Raw genomic sequence first — 20,018 nt, 5'->3', positions numbered from 1 at the left:
GTAGGAGCAATTTATTTGATTTTTTTTTTCCTCTCCTGCTTAAGGTGGGCAAAATATTGGAGTGAATCGCATTCCTCCTACCCAGTGTGACAATTGGGTACGGACAAGTAATGGAGGACATTTTGCTTCACCAAACTACCCTAACATGTACCCACCAAATCAAGAGTGCATCTATATCTTAGAAGGTACATGCCGTATTTCTGTTTTGTTGTGTTGTAATCTTACTGTTAAGTGGATAATATTGAACTGTTAAAACTATGTCATTTTACTATACTGTCAAGTATTGTATAGCCATACTGGTAATATAATCAATTCTGCAGTCATTTGGTTGAACAATAAGCTAAATTTGCTCTCTGAAGTAATAACAACAAATTATAGAAAATGCAAACATTTGGGAATTAGCTATACAGAATAAGACACACCCTCACAGCCAGAAAAAGCAGCATCAGATCTACTGTAATCTATGAAGGCACAGAACTATTAAGATAAAAATTGTAGCTTGTTATCTTAATATCACTTCCAACATTGCTGATAATAGTCTTCAACCACCTTTTGCAGTTGTATCTTCAGCATTTACCAGACCATACTGTGTTATTCTCTCTCACAAGCAGAAAATCTTTATGCTGTACTTTATTAATAAAAGAAGACACATCTGACTGCCATAGCACTGCACTAAAAATATAGAGATTTGTTAGCACTGCTGAGGTCACCATTAAAGTAATGTGATGAGGACAAAAAAATTTCATTAACCAGAATAAAACCACATTCCAATGAGAATGTCTTGGATAAAGGCTGCAAGACTTGGGACACACTAATTACTTTTTCCTCTTATTAGAATGCACCCAAAACCACTGAAGTCAGCTAAAACCTTAGTCAGCTTAATCATCAGATTCATATCAATTAATTGAAATATTTCAAGTAATACATTTCAGTGAGTTTTTATTCGTACAGTATAATACTGGTTCCTAGACACCCTCATTTTTGCTTGTATGCATGCATGTCTGAAGTTTTGCATCATCCTTGCCAGTGAAGGCACTGGAGAATAGATGTCCTGTCCAGCTCCAGAGTTCAGACATACCAGATGCATTGCTGATCTCCCTTGCACAAGGCAGTTTCCATGGAGCACAGAATCAGCTTCCACACCTTTGTCCTCACAGTCCTTATACAGAAACATTATGAGTATCTGAGGGAGACCAAGATCCTCTGCAATTTCTGGCTAGGGCATGGTCCATCCTGCAGACCACTGCCAATATGTGCAAACAGCTACGAATGTTTTTAACTTGTGTATAAGTAAGGCATGAGGTCTAAACAGAGTGTTATTGTAAGTAAAACCTTTTTGCAGTCAGAAGCAGCAGAGAGTATGTGATTCTTCAATGCTGTCATTCCAGATACCAGTTAGTATCTGAAAGTTCATGTAGCTCAATAGAGAACAAGAAACACTAAAGCTATTCATACAATATAAAGTTACGGTTCCAAACTACAGATGTGAAAGTCCTGTCACAAAGTAGCCATAGCTGCATCTCATCAGGATTTAGGGGTCTGATCCAAATCCTGATGTTAGGCTGTCTCTGGTTCAGACTTACCAACATCTGTAGTCACCTGCATATTAATAATATGTATGAAGCATTTACACTTCTCTGAATATTCTAATAAAAGATGTCTCCTGCCAAAGGATCTCCAAATTTGGGCTTAATGTTTAGGAAATAGACCAATGAGTAGTTCTTTGTATCTTTTTCTTTTTCATTCTTTTCTGCATCCCTCAATATTTTGTCCTCTTTTATGTACTTCACTTTCACAGAACAGTGGTTTTAATTTATATCTTTAATATTAAACCTTGTTTGAATACCTTTGCATGTATATTAATATCCGTTACATGTGCTGCATTAAATTTATGTCATTTCTGAATTTTCGACAGTAAAGATCAGCAAGCAAAAAAATTCCATAAAATTCCGTGAAAAAATACCTTCTACACAATCATTTTTTAAACTTTTATTACAGTGTATCAGAGTTTTTGTAGCAGACTGACAGATGCATTTTGAGAATTTTCCAGTCTCTTTTTTATCTTGCTGTTTTGGAGGCCTGTCTCTTCATTGTTTCATGTCTTCATGTGTTTTTTATATAGATCTTTATTTAATCTTTTGCTTGATTTTTGATGTCTAGCTGCTCCACGGCAAAGAATTGAGTTGACCTTTGATGAACCTTATTACATAGAACCCTCATTTGAATGTCGGTTTGATCATCTGGAGGTTCGAGATGGACCTTTTGGTTTCTCCCCTCTCATTAATCGTTACTGTGGTCTGAAAAGTCCTGCACTAATTAGATCAACAGGGAGATTTATGTGGATCAAGTTTACTTCTGATGAGGAGCTGGAAGGAAAGGGATTTCAAGCAAAGTACTCATTTATACCAGGTAAAGATGCCTAAAATTCTGAGTTAATGATCATCTGCTCCCATTAAACTCTGTGGATGTGTTTATGCTGGCAGTCTAAAGCTGTATTTCGTCATAAGTGGTTATGAAGGCAAAGTGACAATGTGATAGTTTCAGTCTCAGTCCTGCTAATCCTACAGCATACTTGACTAAAACCACTTTGGAAAATTGACTGAAGGAAATTACAGGTGTATAGTTTGCTAGTGAAGTCGTCAGTTGATCATGTTCATGCTGAAGGTTTTAGCAACTTCCCTCTTTGTTACTTTATAACTTGTACCACTTTCAGCATTGGTAGTCATGGAAAGAGCATTTAGGTAGACAAATAGCTGGTATTTTCAACAGCTTATCTTCTAGAAATGTAAGACACTATGACAAAAACACCTGAAGCCAATCTACAGTAGCACTTCCAACCAGATGCAAAACATTTTAAACCTCCTTTCTGAAAAGCCAGAGGAAGTATCTATACAGTCCAAGCATCAGCTCTCAGTATAATTAGATTCCCTCAAACCACAGACTCAGACAACAGAATTGTTCTTTGCTCAAAGTACTGTGTAATTTACAGGGTAAGAAGGAGAGGATAATATGCTGACAGTACCTTTAGACAAACAAAAAGTACATCTGCTCTGTGATGCCACTTAAAACTGGCAGGGCATTCTTTTTACAAGAAAATTTGACCTGATATCCTTGTGCAATGCTTGACTGCTGTACTTCATAGATACTGTACATGTAGTCATCAGCATTTTATTGTCCTTTGGAACAAAAGACAATATACAAATGTCAGCTCTACTACTGCAATAAATGTATACACAGGCATAACTTTTTAATGTCATCTTTATCCAACTGGTCTTTACCCCTACAACACATGAAAACACTCTACACGATTATATGTTACTGCTTATAGAACTGTATACCTTGCTAGGGATTTAAACTTGGAAACTTCAGATTAACATGGTGATCAGTCCACTGGGAATAACATGCTAAAACGTTTTCATAGGGACAGTACTTACGCATTTTGCTAAGTCCATTTCCAAAGCCATTTCATTAACATCACTTTCAAAACTAACTTAGCCTAGGTTCCAGGCTGGAACTTTAAATATATATTTAAACTGTATATTATTTCCACAGTAGACTGCAGCAACTGAAGGACTGATATTTTTCTTTCCTCTACATTTACACGGAGTGTGGTAAAATATTTTGGGATTGTGAAAATGAAAGACGACATGCACGTACACCCCTACTTCATAAAAAATCAGTTCACAAAGGAGGTTGAAAACCTTGCAGAATTTTGCATGTAGTGATCATAGATTTCACTATAGGTAACTAAAACAGAGGAGGGCAAAAAAGACGTTTTCTCAACTGTACTGAGTCTTAAGCTCAGGACTGAGGCATTTTAGGGGAAGTGATAAACTCCCTAGACAGAAACACATTTAGAGCATCACAGAAAGAACCAAATTCTGGATCTTCATTTGGAAAATAATTTTGTAGAAAACAGGCATGCACTTTTGCATGAAATAGTGCTTTCATTGCATAGACTTACATTACACACACACACTGTGGTTTGTGTGATTTCTGTGGTGATTTTTTTATGCCACAGTTGTGAATGGGTGCATCTTGTGAGTTTCTCTGCTGATATGTGATTACTGCCCTGATCACTGGAATCTAAGCCTTGGACCATCCCAGCCCATTACAGATCCATTTTTAGCCATGCCCTAGTCCCAGTCAAGTACCATCAGTTAACCATTATGAAAAAGTATATTCTTAGTTCATTATGCATACAGTAGGCATGCATGCTTACTTCACAGTATGCACACAGTATACTACTACAGTATATACTACAGATACATACACTATCTACATATCACATTTAGAAGAGAGAAGATAGAATCAAGGTGAAATTCTGCCTTCATAAAGGATGTCTAGAAGTGTGCTATTTGGCCTAACAGAAGAGGCATGGGTACCCAAGGAAAAAGTATCTTTAGTATTGAACTGTCCTTCTTTATATTCTTTATTAATAGCAATTAGCAATTTCAAAGTGTTGATATATTCTACTAAACTGTTCCAGTTCAAATTGTTCAGAACTAGACAGACAGCAATCTGATAGAGACAATGCACACAGAAAAATCCCCTGTACTCCTGTGGAGCTCCAGTGATTTCAGTGAAAACTGGCAGAGTTAAATTCAGAATGTAATGTAGGAACAAAATACTGAATAGTAATTTTTGGTATTATACTGGAAATCTGAGCTGTCAGTATAGAATTACCTGATTCAGATAAGGTCAATCTTTGTGGAATAATGTTATCATCTGAAAAAAAATTATCTCTGTACCCTCCAATTGATTCGGTAAACTTTCTGGCAATTTTTATTGTGACATAATAAAAAACTGACGTAATCTTCAGATAATACTAAACCTTAAAGTGATTTTCAAGCATTGATAGCCCCTGTGATTCATGACTTCTTTCTATTACAGATCCTGACTTCACTTACCTAGGAGGTATTTTAAATCCCATTCCAGGTCTAGTATTACAGTCACAATTTCTTTATATATGAAATTTTAAATTAATATCATACTGCATTTGACAGCAAGGTATATCTTCTCCCTAGACTGCCAGTTTGAGCTCTCAGGAGCTGATGGAATAGTACGTTCAAGTCAAGTAGAACAAGAAGGAAAAACAAAACCAGGACAAGCAGTTGACTGCATATGGACAATTAAAGCTACTCCAAATGCCAAGGTGGGTTTCATTCATATCATTCAGCACATAATGGGCTTCCAAGTCATTCGTAACAGGTAATAGTCACTAGCTGTGATTTGCATAATATCTCACTTTCACTGAAATTAATTATATATCAGTAGCTTAGGAAATCCAGATAGAGGATTGTTTCTGAAATTAAACTTATACAGCAAGTCCACAGTGTTGTCTTCCTATTATTTGAAACTTAAAATACAAAATAACTGTGAAAACTGTTTAAGCACCAATTTTCAAGGGCGTTTGACTTGGACTCTGGTTTTATTAGAAGACTGCAGTCAAAAATGCTGGCTAACAGCTTTGATAAATTCCAGTAAATCTTGCTGCCATGGTTTTAAATTTTGCCTCCAGTGAATTTGGAGAATTTGGTTCTGTTCAAAGTCATCAGAACACGTACTTGCTCCTCCTCAGTCTTAATTCACAATCCAGCACCTTAAAACCCACTTTCAGCAGCAGTCTGAGCTAAAATAAAAGGCTTTACCTGGAAACAACTGAGGAATTATCACTCTTTCTCTTCTGACTTACTATAGGATCACATCCTTTTAAAATGCCACAATAAAATTTGCTAGAGCTTTTCCACCCAAACCGTAAAGGGACGTATTAGGTCCTCAAGGCAAAAATCAGCATTTGTCACCTGGTATTTATGATTGTGCCTGCAGAACTAGAGACTGCTTACAAAAACATCACTATCTTATGCTCATTAAAAACAACTTGAGCTTTATTGTTGGGCAGAGAGAAGGATAAAATCCTATTCATAATTCCAAAATACAATAGCTATAGCCTGTTAAAAAAAAAAAAAAAACAACCACCACAGCTGTATGTTTCAGAATCATATACTTAATTACTTATGAGTTGCACAGAAGAATACATTTTTTCTCCATATAGCATACACATCTGTAATTTTGCTTCCCTTTGTGTATTAAAGCACATACCACTGCTTGCATATACATAAAAATTAAAAAATATTTTTAAGCAGTAGCTGCCAAGATGACAAACCTACTCTATGCCTTCTTACACACGCCTTATAGTTAACTAACCAGCCCTATTCACCAACTTCCAAATTAGTTCTAAAACAGCAACCTAAAAGATTGTAATAAGAGGACAAGACAAGAAAGAAACTAGAACTCCGTTAATATATTTGAGCCTTTGAGGAAATGACTCAACTCCCCAGAGCCCTATTCTAGTCTAAGTAATAGTAGCAATTCTTCCAGAAACAATAATAAAACCATTTTCTCTTTACATTGCCACTTGAGTGCACCAGGTCTTATGCTTAAGTATTTTAATAAATTATTGAATGTTGCCAGAAGGCAGAGTTATAGTTGGGTCAGTCCTGAGATTAGATCATCATCCTAAATTATTAAGTTAAAACATTACAGAAAAATAATTCTTAGTATTCTGACAGTGGTTTCTCAAGCTTCAATTCTGGCAGAATTATGATGATAAAATCCATTAGATCTGATATGGTGCAGTCTCTTGAGAAAAATAAGCATAGACATTTTTAATTTTTTCAATTTGATTTTGTAATAAAAATAAATTTTTAAAACTGATACAACTGCAGCAATGAAAGGACTTTTAAAAAACCAGATATTTAATAAATTACCTCCAGATTTCAGAAAATTACTAGAATAATCAATATAATCTACGAGTGAGAACCTTTTATATTTACTTGCCTAACACGCTAACCAGAAGGAGCTTTTGCAGAGCTGAGCTCTTTTAATGGAATTACTCCTTTGTTTTCAGGCACAGAATAGCTCTACTAAAAGCATGCTAATTTATTTTTAGCTTCCATTGTAGTTTCACAGCAGATATATAAAATCAATCATTAAATGAAAATACAATCTCTCAGACCAAATACTAGCACTTACAGCTCACACCAATGTTTGTGAGATAAGACATCAATGAAAGACAGATTCACAATTTAGCTGAGAATTTCTGGCAGTAAATCTAACAGAGACAGAAGCAAAAATGAGAAAGAAAGGAAAAAAAATCTATATACTGAAAAATCACAGAACAGTGAGTGAGATGAAGCATGAGATAACATGGCACAGGTTGCTCCTTTTCACAGAACATGTAAGGGGAGACAGTGCTGGCACCCTGCCTCTGGAAAACACTGACAAGGAAAAGCCAGGCTATACAAGCGTCACCTGTCTTTTCCTATGCTCTTTTACTGTGTTTTCAGTTGAGCCTGTTAAGCGTACTTGGGGGGCATCTTCCCCCCCCAAGTGGTTGGTTTTGTTTTAGTGAATTCTTTAAAATTCAGTTTTAAAAGGTTTTGGCACTCACTGAGGTTAAAAGCAAGATATGGCAAAAGGACAGAAAAATAGGTACTATATTAGCAGTAAGCATGATGTTTATCTACCCTGTCTTCCCTGCTTCACAAACTAAACAAGAGTTTGAGATTCTTGTCATTAGGCAGATGCATGAAAAACTGCACTGTGCAAATGGTTTTTAGCATCCATAGTGTCAGCCGGAGAGGCTGATTAATTATAAACTGTACTCAATACACATACAGTCTAGACCCAAGCTCATCTGAAGAACATATGGAAGACCTCATGGATAGAGGAGGAACACCTCTTCTCCCACAGAGCAGGAGACCTCAGCCTCCACATAGATAGATTTCTTCTCTATCAAAATAATGGCTATCTGAGGAATTTTTAAAGTTTAAAGATAGACTTCGCAGCATGCTTATATGAGTTAGTTATGTATCTCATCAACTTTTACTAGAATTTTGAGAATTCCAATACAACCATTCAAAAGATTAAAAACCCCTATGATCTTTTCATGTAATTCTAACTGAATTACAATCTTGCACAAGTTTCCTGCTCCAGCAAAATAAATTATTTGCTTATTCTTCAAGTGCCATCTTGATCTTCTAATTTCCTTGCTGCATGTGTTCTAATACCATACACTGCCTTCTCTTGGATTAGATTTCTGCTTTTGGAGGAATTAAGATTGGCTTAAACTCATTAACTTTTCCTAGATAGCCAGCTTACTTTTCTTTCAATTTTTTATTCAAATTATTCCTGACTTCATGGTTTATGTCTTCCATAACACTGCTATGGTTCAGTAATTAGCTTTCATTCTGAAGCAACAAATTTTCCTTGTTTTGCTTCAGAGCTGTTCTGACTACACTCCTTCCCTTATATATTAACATTGTTTTTATGAATTAAAAAGAAATCGGTTGAAATACCATTAAAATTCTTTCAGCAGATTTATGCATTTCTTGTATCTCTTCTAGACTAACAGACCGCACATATAGCAGAGCTGCTTAGGGCTTTCTTCAGCAAGTGTGTCACTTCTATTTTTTTTTTCCAAGTGGAGCAGAAATATATCAGAGAAAATTATTAAGTAAAGATTGCTTTGGGGAGAGGGGAGAAGTGAAACAGATACTTAAGACAGATTTCGAGTAATACTCAACGTTGGCATTTAATGAGAAAATGTAAGTTTGAAAGTGTTGTGAATTGGGAGTTACACATGTGTAAGGGGACAAAACATCTTATTCAAAATTTGCTAAGAAAGAAAACTGTCTTCTCTGTATTACTTTTCCTAGAGACATTAATTTCTTTTTTCTAACAGATTTATTTGCGATTTCTCGACTATCAAATGGAGCATTCAAATGAATGCAAAAGAAACTTTGTTGCTGTATATGATGGCAGTAGTTCTATTGAAAACCTGAAGGCAAAGTTTTGCAGCACCGTAGCAAATGATGTCATGCTGCAGACTGGGACCGGTGTGGTACGAATGTGGGCAGATGAAGGCAGTAGACTAAGCAGATTCAGAATGCTGTTCACTTCATTTGTGGATCGTAAGTAGATTTCAAAGTGCCTGTTCTACTGGCATCAAGGTACTTCAGGTATTTTAGGAAAAGCATCAGCTATATATTAAGCAGCAGGAACACATGAGAAGGATTGTTTCCGTTTCCATCACATACTAGCAGGTAAATTAAATACTTGCTTTATTACGGTTAAAAGCATGGTTCCTGAAGAAAGGCTTTCCTCCATTCTTAAAAGGTTTATTTTTCATTTGAATTCAGTAATAATACAGCCCTAGGCTATGTCCTTCTCACAGAGTTCTGCAAATGAGCAGAGGCTTACTTAAAGAAAGACAGCAATGGGACTGAAGTGTGCTCTCCTGCTAGCCCCCATCTTCCAGTTCTCTGCCAGACACCACAACAGACTCTTCTCAAGCCCACAGTGGATGTTCAGAAGGCTGGAAAACACATGTGACCCTGCAGAGTCTGAATCTTCTTCCTATCTACAGCTTTACCTCCAATTTCAGATCTGAAACTACACCCACTCCAGCTACGCTTTAAGCTGCTACCTTCTTCTCAGCTGCACATGGCTCTAAATGATCCCAAACATGCTCCCTTAGCAAAGCCCAGTTGTGTTGCACAACCATGGATAAGCAGTTAATTCAAATTTATTTAACAAGGCTATATTAAAAGCAGGGCCATAAATGTAATCTGGATTTCTGTTTGGATTCCATAACTTGGGTTAGAGAGTCTTTATGCTCATTGTAAATTAAGATGTTTCTTGAAAGCATGCCTTTTGTGAGACTTTCTTCTAATTGCTTTCTCTCTGAACTTAATTGAATGTTGTTGCCTCACATATTTACAAAGGATGACATTGTCCACATTGCAGAACCTGAAAAAAAGTGGCATCTTCAGCACTAAAGTAGGCTGAGTTTAGAACTGCAGAGCAGATCTGAGATACATGGAGAGAGCTGAATAAAACATATCTGCCACTTCAGGAAATCAGACCTATGCTTGTGCTAAAGGCTTGCAAAAAGTTCTGTTTGAAGAATAAACGGTACACATTTGCTGTCAAAGAACTAACATGTCTGTAGCCAGTCCTGAAAGGTATCCTGGTCACTTGCAAGAGTGTTTGGTTTACAGGTAACAAGTAGATTTTATGTTCTGTTCCATAAAACAGTGAAGTTTAACACAGGAGAAAAGTTACTTTCTGTAAAATAATCTTTCTAAAGTAGCAGAAACTTAAGAGAAATAGCTTATTGATTACTTTCCGTACATGGTAATAATAAACAATTGCATGTTTCAAACTAGTCTATTGTTTAACCTATAATAGGGAGTTCATAGACTTTAGATATTGTGAATATCAGTTTTAAGCACTTGTAAAATTTATAACTACTTTTCCAGTAGCTTTTACTTCAATACAGTTATTGATATTAGTGGTAGTGCAAGTTATTCCAGGTTTCAATCTGGAAAATGCTATTAACTTTGCCAGGGAAATTATCTGTTTAGATTATAAATATTGGAGTGTTTGGGGGTTTTTTTGGTTGAGTGTGGGTTTTGGGGGGTTTTTGTTGGGTTTTTTTTGAGTGCAAGAGGTTGAAACAGTGATGACTCCTAAAGCTAGATAACTTTCCAAACTTAGAATTTTAAAGCAATTCAAAAGTCGTTGGCAAAAGAAAATCTGCAAAGGTATGTGGTTATTCTTATTTATCTTCTAAATTGAGGTACTGTCTTTCTTGGATAGGGTAATTGAAAAGTATGTTTCTCAAGTGTTTCATGTATTTTTAAATAATTTAATGATAAGCAGTTTTTCTAACTGAAAAAAGTTAATCCGTGTCTATCTTATTTTCAGATCATTAAGCTATTTTTCTCTTCTACCTTACTAATGATTTGTAATTATATGAAGCCAACCATGAAAACAGTCAATATTTCTGAAAAGATTTACATAAATGAAGTAATTGTGCATGACAGTCACCTAGCACACATCTAGTGCTGCTTGCAGATTTGACTAAGTAATTCAGCTAACAGCAATGTTAAAAATCAATGTATTTGATTTCTGGCTTGATTCAATACATGAATAATGCTAGATACAAAGAACACTGAACATTGCACCAGTATTAGGCAGCTGTTACGAGAAGAGTCCAGCTACGTCCTTGAAGTTGTGGACTGGAACCAATCAATTGTTGTGACTTTTAGACTTAGTGCTCCCCAAATAACAAACAAAAATAAAATGAAGTCCATTTGTCCCGTCTTTATGAACTTGTGAACAAAAACCATCCTAAAAATGTTCGAGACTACACAGGAATGTAAAATAGATATTGTGCTGGTGGATAGAGAAGCAGCAGAACGCATCATACAAAAAATACACAAACATGAAAAAGTTCCCCTGTTGAGGGAAGTAAGAAAGGGACTGTGTCTTACGTCATAATTCTTCCTCTGTGCCTCCAAAAGAACTACAGCTCCATACAGATCTATACTGAAACACCAGCAGATACACATGCATCCATGACAGATATTCTGGATATGAATTTCATAGATCCTGCTTTATCTCAGAAATATTTTAGTAGATATTGTAGCCTATTACATACATAGCCTTTTTAAGTTATTCTGTTTAAACAATGATCCTGTTTATCCTTTATAAAATAAAGCTTGCACAATCTTTCTTTCCAAATTCAGAAGGAAAAATTACCTAAGTCTCTTCTCCCCACATATGCTAATAAGGCTAAGAGCCTTTTATTTTGTGGTCCACATCATGAACATTTCCATTTTAACTATCAGCCTTTCTCCCATTATATATGTATAATTGTTAGAAACATTGACTACATCTTCCTGTTTCTATGAATTGTTTTAGGTTGTCTGGGATACCTGTTTTCATATTTAGATTGATACTTTTGCATAAGTTTTAGCTTATCATCATGTAGTCCTTCAGGGAGAAAGTGTGAATCCCTTTAGAATTTAATTGCAGCATAATTTTGGATGATGCTTACATCATAATATATCATGATTTCATGTGATGCTTACAGAATAACGTATTCCTCTCAGGCCACCTGACCCTGCTTGCACCTAAAATGACATCTCATTCATAACTGATATAATGGGCATGATCTATACCTTCCTAAGGATTGATCATATTTTAAAGCAGTGTTCTTCAGACTAAATCTACTTTCCAAACAATTAAATTCTCAACTCAGTTGAGCGAGGAAGATACATGTGATAGCTACCATGACATTTTTAAACACTGAAATTACATCAATAAACTCTTCCAAAATACACTCTGAATAGATTCTGTATTGCATTAAAGTACTACAGCACTTGTCCTACAATTAAAGCACAAGCTTCCCATATGGAACTTCTTGCCAGGTTGCCAGGGGTTAAGCAATAACAGAAGACTAAAACAAAAAACTTAAAACCAACAAGCGTAGGTTACCAAATTTCAGTGGAGTAAGAAATGGGAGGACAACACATATTAGATTTAGGGAATGCAAATTCAGGATTAAAGGTTTGAATTTTCTTTTCTTTTCGACATAACTCCTCCTCTTGTCATTGAGACTCCGAAGCTTAACAGAAGGGATAAGTGAGAAACACACTGTATTCAGGACTAGTCACCCTCTTCTGCTGTACCCTTTGGGGTTCACATTATGTTTCAGAGAATCCAGGCTGCTCAAGAATAAATTCTTTCTATGAAACCAAATAGTAAAATGTCTAACACACACCTTTTCTGTTTAATGTATGACTCCACTGATAGACATTTCTATCATAAAAATACCACATTACTGAGATAGAGAAAAGGAAAGTCAATTTCTTGTCCAGTGCCCTGAATTCATAAGGAATTCCCTATGTATATTATACAACATCCTGAAAAAAAATTATTACTATTTTTAAATATAATTTTCTAATGTTAAGGCACTATAACAAACATTCACGGAAACATAAAATCTTTGGGCAACTTTCTAGTTAATTTGATCAAATTTCTAACTATATATAGACAGATAGATAAAAAGCTAAACTGTACTCTCTCAATCCCTGCATTAGAGCTAATAGGAGGATCTAAGAGCTTTGATTCACAAGCAGGAATGACTTAGATGCCTCCAGTTACTGAAATCTCTTGCAATTACTGAAACAGTCCTCCACAAGCTGAAATCTGATTTGCCTTAAGATATTAATGGGCTCTAAAATGCAGCTGTTCAGGAACTGTTTCACAACATCTACATAGCAGATGCACAGCAGATTGAATAAATATATAATTGATGGTGAGCATGCGATTTTTAAGTATTAAGTTTTTAAAGACAAGTATTAAAGCTTTCTTCCATTATCTGTGTTGTGTGACTTGTTTCTGTGTGCTACCCATTTTGAGCAAGAAATATTTTTTATTGATTTTATTATTGATAATGCACCTGAAAGCATTACCTGAAGAGAGAGTAAATCATCCAATAATTACTGATGTGCAAGAAAAGTGATTGTGTTTGAAAGATAAAGAATGAGTATGCATGTTAAAATAACAGGAATTTACTAGTTTTATTGCAATGCATTAGTTACTGAAAATTCATAATGTTTTCTTTCTCTTCTCTCCTGCAGCTCCCTGCTCAGGCAACACTTACTTCTGCCATAGCAACATGTGCATCAATAATTCTTTAGTCTGCAATGGCATTCAAAACTGTGCATACCCTTGGGATGAAAATCACTGCAGAGGTGAATATAGTGCAAAGTATAGCCTTTATGAGCTAGGCTGGTCAGTTTGCCTTTCAAAAAAAGTCATGAAATGTCTTTTTCCTGGAAATGTGCTGAAGACAGCTATTCTACTAATCTCAGGAAGATGTTCCAAATTTTTTATTTAAACTCAGGAGACATGTAAGCATGCTGAATATTGATCTTACTGGTTTGTAATTAAATTTCTTCCTCTTCAGCATATATTCTCTATCTTAAATGTATGTCAGCTTAATAGGAAATAGAATTTAGTATTTGCCAGGTTGCTTTCTATCCATTTCTAAACTTTAAATGAAGCAAGGATCATAGGGACAGGTAATACCTTTTATTAGAGAAAAAAATATAGAGCTGGCAAAAGATAGACAAGCCTTCAAACACAAAAAGCCTTTCTCAGGGCTGAAATAGAAGCAACAATCTTCAAAGACAAAAACCAAATGTTTTAAAATTGTGTAAGTTGTTCATCACAGACTATCTCAGAGTAAATGCACCTACTGCATATGGTGTGAGAAAGGATGGGAGGAAGGAGGAATTGTTAGGCAGCAAGAAGTCATTGCTTGCGGGAAACATGTATATCACTGCTTCTAGAACATGGGGCAGGGAAGCATCGTTTAAACCATCACAACTACAGTAAAGATTTGTTTCAATGTCAGATTTTTTAGGAAAAATTCTCATGATTTGAAGAAATTGTTACTCTGTTAAAGCACAAATATATTCACCTGTGCTTCAACAATAACTGACTTTTCAGAGTTGGAACAAAACCAGTTTAAGGTCAACAATTTTTCTTGCTAAAAGAAAACAATAAAACAACAAACTTTAGCTTTGGGTTTTCTTGACAAATAGAATGGCATAAATAGGTCTGAATACAAAACTCCGGAAAGATTTGAATATGTCTCCATTTCAAAGAGAAATTGACCCTGCAGGAAGGGTCAAAACCTTCTCTACAGAAAAACTTGACATAAAATGGCTTTTCAACACACAAATCCTGCTTAAATTTTTAAATAAATGTTAAAAAAACTACTTTGAAATTGCATTTTGGGCAAACAAAAAAAAAATCACACCACTAATAAATACTCTAATGCAAGGTATATTATGGAAGCTTTCCAGTTAACAAAACTGATCCATAACTCCCAAGTTTTCAATGTAAAGGTAAGCTACCTCTAAACAATCCTTAGCTTTGGTTGACGCAATGTTCCCTCTTAAGTGCAATTTCTAGACCTCTTTCCCATCTTTACCAGCTGCTTTCTAAAATCTTGCCTAGGATCCACCCTTCACTCACGTACTGCAGTATTTAAAAAATTAATTCCATGAAAACCATATCGCAATGTGAGGAAAGTGTCTTTCCCAATATTTGTAAATTGCTGTATCTGGTGCTGAATAACCTACCATGTTTTATGTTGAATACAATCTATATTCTGCTTTAATACTTGCAGAGCAGATAATTAAGAGACAGCTGAAGACTGGATCCATATTGCGAGCTCAGGTAGACTGAAGGGAGACTGATGCAACCAAATGGGCAATATCTAGCCTTAAAAAGAGAGCTTCTCACAACTGTGCTTAATTCCTGCAGGCACCCAGAGTTCTCATTTAGTCCGTATAGATAGCTACCTAAATCTGAGCGTGTTGTGACCTGCCTTATGCCTAAACCCAGTGACACAGAAATTGATAGATAAGTCAGTTGTGTGCAATTTCTTACTGGAGAAGACATTACCTTTTGCCTAACAACTTCTTGGTTAGAATATCTTCCAAGAATTAAGAAATACAGATGCAGTTGAGAGAACTGCCATAGCACTGAAATTCATACCTCCCACAAAGTATGGTAACACTAAGATCTAAGCTAGGCAGGACAAAGGGAGATGCCCTCCTTCACATTAGAGGTATAAATGTAACTCAGAGTAAACCACCTACGCCCTGAAACAACTGTATTTCAGACAACTTATTAGCCAATTCCTTGGAAGTCTCTGTTTAGTATATGGATTGTTTCAAATAGCATATGATGCTATATAACTCTCTCCATGCACTGTGTGTGGAGTATTTAGGTGCATAACACACATATCCAGATGCCAGGAACCAGATATCTAAAAAGATATGCAATACTTAGGCTACTACATTCTCTTCTACATAATGTTAAATGCTTTTCTCCCCCACTAGCAGATGTTGCAGAGTCTCAGTGTAGAATTCTCTTGGTCCTCTAGGACAAATACATTTACAGAACAGAAATCCAACTGGAAAATTGTAATCTTCAAATAAAAATTTTAAGTATGGAAAACCGTCTTGTTGCCATGCTGCCATCTTGTGTGATTCCATATGAAGTACTAGCTAAAAGTGCCATATGATTTGGGTGGGTTGGTTCCCCCTGCTCCCCACCCCACCTCCTTTTTTTTTCCCCCAATTGACTTTATTACTGGACTGTTAAAACTGAAATATATCTATGCTAAAATTCCCTGTGTGGAAATAGGTATAACAGACTTAAACAATAGATGCAGTCATTAAATTTCCAAGAGATGTGAAAACAAGCAGTACAGTCACTCATAACATCATCACTATGATAATATTTCACTTTTAAGAAAGGACTAGATAATTCTAAATCTAGATTCCTTCTACTGACATCAATGGGAATATTACCAGCAGGAGCAAACCATAGTAAGAGATGTATCATCTGTAGCTGTATTTAACCTATTTAAGGTTCATTTAAGCCTATTTAACTTGTGCATTTTGGAATATGAACTGATCAGTATAGGTTCAGGATTGAAGCCACGTCCCAACTGAGTCAGCATGCACTGGCCACAGAGTTCTACCTGCCACTGAATTATCATATGGTAGCCACTAATGCAGACAGGGAATTAGACTTGCTGAACAAATGCACAAATCCAATATGATAAATCCCATTGAAATACAGGTCGTCTCCCTATTAAGTCATTTCATTAATACAGCACTTATTGGCAATCACAATACAGCTTGCTTGCTTTTAATACATGATCAAAAGTGTGGAAAATAATAAGAGCCTTATGATAATCCTCATTATTTCTTTGCAGAAAAGAAAAAAAATGGATTGTTTGAGCAAATCACCAAAACTCATGGAACAGTCATTGGCATCACATCAGGGATAGTTTTAGTTCTTCTCATCATTTCAATTCTAGTACAAGTAAAACAACCTCGCAAAAAGGTTATGGCTTGCAAGACTGCTTTCAATAAAACTGGTTTCCAGGAAGTATTTGATCCCCCACATTATGAACTGTTTTCACTAAGGGACAAAGAAATTTCTGCAGATTTGGCAGATTTATCAGAAGAACTTGAAAACTATCAGAAAATGAGACGCCCTTCAACAGCTTCCAGATGCATTCACGACCACCACTGTGGCTCCCAGGCCTCTAATATAAAACAAAGCAGGACAAACCTCAGCTCCATGGAACTTCCCTTTCGCAATGATTTTGCGCAGCCTCAGCCAATGAAAACATTTAATAGCACATTCAAGAAAAGTAGTTACACTTTCAAACAAGCGCATGACTGCCCTGAGCAAGTCATAGAAGACAGGGTGATGGAGGAGATTCCGTGTGAAATCTACGTTAGAGGAAGAGAAGATACGGCACAAGGTTCATTATCTATTGACTTTTAATTTCGTAGTGAAGGTGGTATCAGTGTATATACAAGATGCTTGTGTACAATGACAGTGTATATATTAAAAGTGCACTATATGCACCGTGTGAGATGCACACACTTTTAGCTTACTGTACTTCATTTAAAAAAAGTCTTCATAACTAACTCTTGCTGAAAAAAGTTGGATTTCCTCCCATCTTCCCAAGCTACCTATCTAGTGGAGGAATAAGACCAAGACATTGCATGGAACTTATAAGTTAAGGATATTGGAAGAAAAAAAAAAAAAAACCCAACAACAAAACCCAAACACAACTACTAATCATTGAACAATGACTACTATTCTCTTCCTCATATCATTTTCTCTTCTTTAGATGTCTGCTTTTCAAGACATTTTTAATACCTCAGTTACATAAATAAAAGTAGTTAAGTGCACCACGTGTATGTCAACATAGGTGTCTTATTGTATTTGTCAATTTGAAAGTAGAGTTAGTGTTAAGTGCCAGTTAAGACTGAAGAATTATGTTAACAGCCATCTGCTTCATCTTGCCTACCATTTATATTGCCTTTAATTATCAGTTCCTGACTCTATGCTTTGTGAGAAATAAGTGAAAAGGATTTCTGCCTTTTAAATATACTGACCTATATTAATTTTAGTACATTTGGAAATATATAATCTTTGCAGCTTTTGGTAAAACACAAGTAAGTACTCATATTCTAGATGCAGACTTTTACAACACTTTTCTTTAAAGAAGGTTTAGGATTTTAAAATATTCTACCATATATTATAGATCCATATGGCTCACTGATTTCGCAGCTCTGTAGTTAGAAAACAATTTTCTTCCTGGTTTTCCAAGTATTTACATAAATAGACTGTACTGTATATTTGTCTCTTAAAATAGCCTTTCACTCCTTATTGCAGCCAATCTTCCCTACTGAAATCAGTGATGATACTTTTAGCTCATGTCCTACTTGCCTGAAGAGAACTGCTCTGAGGTCTGTGTGATTACCAGGTGTATGAAGATACTGGAAACAAAGAGAAATCACAAAGCAACTCTTATTAACCCTTATGGAACCCTTCTTGTGCCCCTTGTTTCCACTTGCAAAATTGCACATTTCATACCTTTTTTAAATGGTGGTTTGGACCTAATTTTAAAATTTTTACAATATAAAAAATTTTTAAAATATAATAATTCTCATTGTGTTTTTTAAACTTTTATATAGTTTGATACTGTACAGACTATTTATTGAATCAAAATCTAGCACCTGTACAGCAGGCTTGTTTCAATGTCCCTATTAACAGCTCTGAATAATGTGCAGTGGCTGCTGCGTACATTGCAATTTGCCAAGAATACTTAATATGACTTCCACATTAGCCTACATTTTATTCCCTGGTTTGTTTGGGGTTATTCTGGTATTTTGTTTACAGGAAACCTTTCACTAAAGGTGGCCTACCAGCTTGAACTGGGCATGTCCTTTATTTACAAATATATGTAAAACCATAATGTTTGTTGTACTGACTGTAGTACCAAAAAAAAAAGACCTTAGCAACTGAAAAAGCTTTTCTTTAAAATAAAATATGAACAACAGCTGTAATCACAGATTTTCATTAGAATGACAAAAGGTTGTTTTTTTTTTTTAAATGAATGCTTAGACTGTAAGAAGTTTAAGGCAGGGGGGAAGAGGAATTTAGTATCTTCGACACTTCCCAATTTCAAAAATTAACCCTGTCTGATATCTATAAAGAACTTAATCAGAAGCTCCTAGATCAGACCCCTAAGGCTGTATCCTGGTGTCAGTTTTTGTGCTGGTTCCAGAATGGATTTCAATTTGAAAGAATGAAAATGGACATTATTTTTAGATACACTTCATGCAGAAGATAAGCGTTTAAAAAATCCAGTTAGTTTTGACTTGAAAATTTTTGAATAATTAAAACATTTCTTGACAGATTTAATTTACTTCTCATTGATTTCAGAAATAAGTATCTCACCATGACCTATATGATACAGAATATTATTTGTGACAGTCTATTAGTTTCAGCTTCTTTCAACAATATGTAGTTTTACACAGGTCATTTTTATCCACATAACTCTTGTAAGTGCGAGGTTTGCATGATTAAGTTTTCTTTTTAAAGTATATTTGTCCATGTGATAAAAATAATGTGAACCCTATTCTTTCCTACGTTATGTTGTCTTTGAACAGTAAACCTGTAATAAACAAATAGCAAGCCTGCAAAGCTCAAGTCTGTGGAGAAAAGAGGAAAAGCTCTATTGAAGAAGTTCTCAAATGGCTTGAATAATATTTCAGTCTCTTGTAACTTTCTGATGACATTGTCAGAACACAGCTGGGTTTTTTGGTTTTTGGTTTTTTTGGGGTGGGTTGTTTTTTTTTTTTTGGCTATCCCAGAACATATAGGTGAGCTCCCATAACCAGTCATGTCTTCTCTGTGTAACTTTTTCCAATATGCCCAAGCCCAGTGCTACAAGCTTTGCTTTCCCCCCCTTCCTTGCTGCCTAATTTGTTTGTTTTTGTCTTCAGGATAAAGACAAGATACTCCTGCCTAGGTAACACCTGCGCCCGGTTCCCAATACAGAGCAAAAACTCTCCTGGAGGGAGCTTTTCAGTAGTTCTGTAATAGCAGACCCAGGACTTACTGTGCCAATAGCTGTACACTTGAACAGATCCAAAAGAAAAAACCCAAAGGAATAATTTCTATAGGCTTCTATAAATAGTAAGGGCAGGAAAATGAAACATCAGTGCTTGTTTTGTTAGAAGCAAGGTGAAATGAACATTGAACCTAAA

The 20,018-nt window shown here is 35.6% G+C and overlaps 1 protein-coding gene across 3 annotated transcripts in view; it reads left to right on the top strand.

The window, feature by feature from the left end:
* NETO2 (neuropilin and tolloid like 2) overlaps positions 1 to 19,584 on the top strand; it is a 33,671-nt gene extending 14,087 nt beyond the window's left edge. For all 3 annotated transcript variants that reach the window (XM_054841031.1, XM_054841030.1, XM_054841032.1), the window contains 7 exons: positions 45 to 185; positions 2,161 to 2,409; positions 4,894 to 4,938; positions 5,028 to 5,155; positions 8,747 to 8,975; positions 13,497 to 13,610; positions 16,658 to 19,584. In XM_054841031.1, the coding sequence (XP_054697006.1) occupies positions 45 to 185; positions 2,161 to 2,409; positions 4,894 to 4,938; positions 5,028 to 5,155; positions 8,747 to 8,975; positions 13,497 to 13,610; positions 16,658 to 17,238 (1,487 nt within the window). In that variant the 3' untranslated portion in view covers positions 17,239 to 19,584. The remainder of the gene's footprint in view (positions 1 to 44; positions 186 to 2,160; positions 2,410 to 4,893; positions 4,939 to 5,027; positions 5,156 to 8,746; positions 8,976 to 13,496; positions 13,611 to 16,657) is intronic.
* Positions 19,585 to 20,018: the final 434 nt, after the last annotated feature.

Source organism: Grus americana, chromosome 13 (genome assembly GCF_028858705.1).
Source record: "Grus americana isolate bGruAme1 chromosome 13, bGruAme1.mat, whole genome shotgun sequence".
In the NCBI taxonomy this organism is placed as follows: domain Eukaryota; kingdom Metazoa; phylum Chordata; class Aves; order Gruiformes; family Gruidae; genus Grus; species Grus americana.
Note: the sequence above shows the minus strand (reverse complement) of the source record. Positions and strands in the feature narration are given on the sequence as shown.